The sequence below is a fragment of the Octopus bimaculoides genome, chromosome 4 (genome assembly GCF_001194135.2).
Source record: "Octopus bimaculoides isolate UCB-OBI-ISO-001 chromosome 4, ASM119413v2, whole genome shotgun sequence".
NCBI classification, from domain to species: domain Eukaryota; kingdom Metazoa; phylum Mollusca; class Cephalopoda; order Octopoda; family Octopodidae; genus Octopus; species Octopus bimaculoides.
The window spans coordinates 107,611,577-107,615,564 of record NC_068984.1 but is presented as its reverse complement, the minus strand read 5'-3'; the positions used below and the strand labels follow the sequence as shown (position 1 = coordinate 107,615,564).

Genomic DNA, 3,988 nt, shown 5'->3' with positions numbered 1-3,988 from the left:
TGTGTGTGTGTGTGTGTGTGTGTGTGTGTGTGTGTGTGTGTGAGGGTGTGTGTGTGTGTGTATGTATACATACATATTAATTCTTGTTTATAACATTGGATCTCGTGGCAGATCACATAAAGCTATACAAAACTATATAAACATTGGGTACAAAAATAAATTTGGATAGAAAGAAAAACGAATCCTGCCTATGGGACTTCAACCCATATAACCTGTAATTATGACAACGGTTCTGCTATTAGGCCAAAGTAGCCTGGGCGTTTAATTTTAGCAGCAAGAATTGTACGTTGCTGAGGTATTGAGAATTTACGAATTTAAGAAGGGACCTGAAATAATTCTCTTTCAGAATAGTGGATCTCGAGACGCATGACATAACGCTATTTATAGCTTTATGTGGTGTGCTCCGTCATCCATTCAATAGTCCAAAAATAATTATTTTACGTTCTCTCGAATGTTTACAAATTCTTATGAAATTGAAGGCTAGCTTTGACCCAATAGTTTCATAGGCAGGCTTCGTTTATTTTTGTATTCAAATGCTTTTTTGTATTCAATGTTTACATATTATTTTGTACAGCTTTATAAGAGGAAAAATAAATAATTATCCACACTTTCGCCGTAATATATCCTTATTATTGTCACACCACCTTTTGCGCATGCATGCTTATAGCCGATACTATTGTGGTCACGTGATCGAAGCTTGAGCCTGATTGCGCCATTTTTCTTTCATGGTTGCTTCATTAACGATGAGCACCAAAGAAGAACAAGGAGCGATGATCTGATTTTCTAGTCGGAAGGTGTCAGGCGTTGAAATTCATCTGCGACTTTTAGCACAATACGGAGACAGTGCACCACCGCGTAGAAGTGCGTATGAGTGAATGGAGAGTTTAAAAGTGGCCGGAAAGGTGTAACGCTCGAAGAGGGAGCAGGACGCCCGTCCACCTCCACCACTGACAAGATTCTGCATGTACGAGAGATGGTAGCGGTGAACCGGTTCACCATTACCATCTCTCGGATCACTGCTCTTTGTTCTTCTTTGGTGTACATTGCTAGTGGAGCGGCCATGCTCACACTGCATAGCCAAAAAGAAAAATGGTGTGATCAGGCTCAAGCTTCGATCATGTGACCACAATTGTACCAGCTATAAGCACGCATTCGCAGAAGGCACTGTGACGATGATAAAGAGAAGTTACGGCTAAAGTGCGGATAACTTTTGACTTACACGCGTGTATATATATGTGTGTATGAATATGCGTGCTTGTGTGTTTGTGCATGGGTGTGTCTGTGTATTTGTATGTGTGCACGCACGCGCATGTATGCATATATATTATATATGGATATATACGCATACAGATATAGATGGATATATATGTATATGTATGCATATATATACGTAAATATAATCTCGCACACATCTGAATACTTATACACACAAATGCACACATATTTGCATTCTTATAAATAAACACATACATACATACACACACACAAACATACATACACTCTCTCTCTCTCTCTCTATCTCTCACACACACACACACACACACGTATAGGATCTTTTTTAAAACGTGGCCACATTTTTCATTAATGTTTTACGTAGTGTTTTTGGTACCGAAAGACTTTCAAACTTCGTATACTTATCTATTTTGTGTTATAGAACAGAAAAATATTTTTGTATTCGAATTTATTTCATGTAAAAAATTGTCTTATTTCGATAATTTCAACCAATCACTGACAAGTATTCAGTTGTTTATATTTACTCCTTTGGATGATTAAGCGATGTAAAGCGTATTTAATCTCCATACCTTCGTTTTATTTGCTTTTTTCATTTTAAATTTGCTTTAACCCTAACCCTAACCCTAACCCTAACCCTAGGGTTAGGGATAGGGTTAGAGTTAGGGTTAGGGTTAGGATTAATTGTTTCAGAATCGTTTGTTTATGTAATCGGCACTTAATGTATATCGGCTGAATGGACGTCAGTGATTGGTTGAAATTACAGAAATACGACAACTTTAACATGGAATAATTTATGGATTTCTTTTTTTTTTAAGAAGACTAAGAGAAAAAGATGTTTTATATGACACATTCTACCAGTGTTCCAAGTTTCAAAGTGTTTCGTTCATGAAAAATGTGGCCCCCGTTTTAAAAAAGATCCCACGTATATATATATATACATGCCTACGCAGATAAGTATACTAAAAACATACCCGAATACGTACATACATGAAATATCTCTGCATTAATATTTGATATCGTTTTATCTTTTTCAGCCGCACCACCAACAACTCCAGCACCAAGTAAGTCTAAAATTCTCCTTTAACAAGCCATTCTTTTCATAAAATATATTACCTCGCCTACTAACCTCCCGCTATCCTTCAAACTAAACTTGAAACTTCGGAAAACCATGAAGTTGTACATCAAAAGTGTTCTCCTTCAAATTTCTCTTTCCGTTTTCAAAACGTTATTTCTACCAGCGAGAATTGTAAGCTATTAGCATCATAAGAATTTTGCAAAGTTAAGCATATAAAGCTATAAATAGTAGCATGCAACTGTTGAGTTGAAAAACCCTTTTGAATAGTAAATGTTGGAGGATGCTCAGGAAGTCGTGTTTTTTTAATATGTGAGACGATCTACTGACTTCATGTTATTTTACGTTTGGATATAACCAATACAAAAAGGACATATTACTTAAGCGTTTTCTGCTATTCATTAGTAGGAGTGGCCATGTGGTAAGTAGCTTGCTTACCAACTACATGGTTCCACGTTTAGTCCCACTGCGTGGCACCTTGGGCAAGTGTCTTCTACTATAGTCTCGGGCTGAACAAAGCCTTGTAGGTGGATTTGGTAGACGGAAACTGGAAGAAGCCCGTCGTATATATATATATATATATATATATATATGTGTGTGTGTGTGTGTGTGTGTGTGTGTGTGTATATGTTTGTGTGTCTGTTTGTCTCCCCCCCCCAGCATCGCTTGACAACCGATGCTGGTGTGTTTACGTCACCGTAACTTAGCAGTGTTCAGCAAAAGAGACCGATAGAATAAGTACTAGGCTTACAAAGAATAAGCTAGGCGATGCTCCAGCATGGCCGCAGTCAAATGACTGAAACGAGTAAACGAGAGTAAAAGAGAGAATCTAACTTGGACATAATTTTACACTAAATTCTAATAACCTCCGAACTTATTCCTAAAACCATGGGGTAGAACATAACCTCAAAAGTCCAAAGGAATATTATACACACACACATTCATATATCGGTGCATAGGTAAATATATACATACACATACAAACAAAAATACATATATATGTATAAGTAAGTTTTATTTTAATTCTGATGCGCACTCTATAGCAACTTTTTACTCTTTCGTTTTTATTTCTTTCTTTCTCTTATTCTTTTACCTCCTCTGCTCCCACTATTCTATCCTATTACTCTGTCACTCTCCCTCCCTCACTCCTCCTCCCTTGCTCACATGGCTCTCACGTGACCATCGGCCATTTTTCTTTCTTCTCGTAACTTGTGTTTCTTTCTTTCACTCCGTTGTAGCTGGAACAAGGAAGACGTGTTCTTCTCTGTCTCCTGTCCAAGCTTCATTTACGCGTTCGCCACCACATCCTCGCTTAGGCTTAGCAGCCCTTCCTGTTTGTTTTCACTGTCCTGTTTGTGTTATCAATTTTGACCCTCCGTAAAATCCCAAATTTTATTTAATTTGCTTTGTGGGAGCAACTGTTTTATCGAAAGCATAAATTGTTGTTAAATGCTCGAAATAGGAGAGTAGATAAAACAGCCAACAACTGATGAAGGGTCGCTCTTTATGTTATTTGTCTTGTTTTCCATTTGCATCTTTCGTTGTTCGAAAAAATAGTTCATATTCCATGTACTCGTAATTCATATTTTTTGTTGTACACATTCCATGACATCCTCTGCCCACATATGAATATATATATATATATACTTATAGATGCATGTACATATACATATGCACATATAT

At 37.1% G+C, this 3,988-nt stretch overlaps 1 protein-coding gene across 1 annotated transcript in view; it reads left to right on the top strand.

Moving 5' to 3' along the window:
- The window catches only part of LOC106875429 (uncharacterized), a 165,297-nt gene that overhangs the window by 27,596 nt on the left and 133,713 nt on the right, over nt 1–3,988 (top strand). The window contains exon 9 of the mRNA XM_052967659.1: nt 2,268–2,294. Coding sequence (XP_052823619.1) covers nt 2,268–2,294 — 27 coding nt within the window. The remainder of the gene's footprint in view (nt 1–2,267; nt 2,295–3,988) is intronic.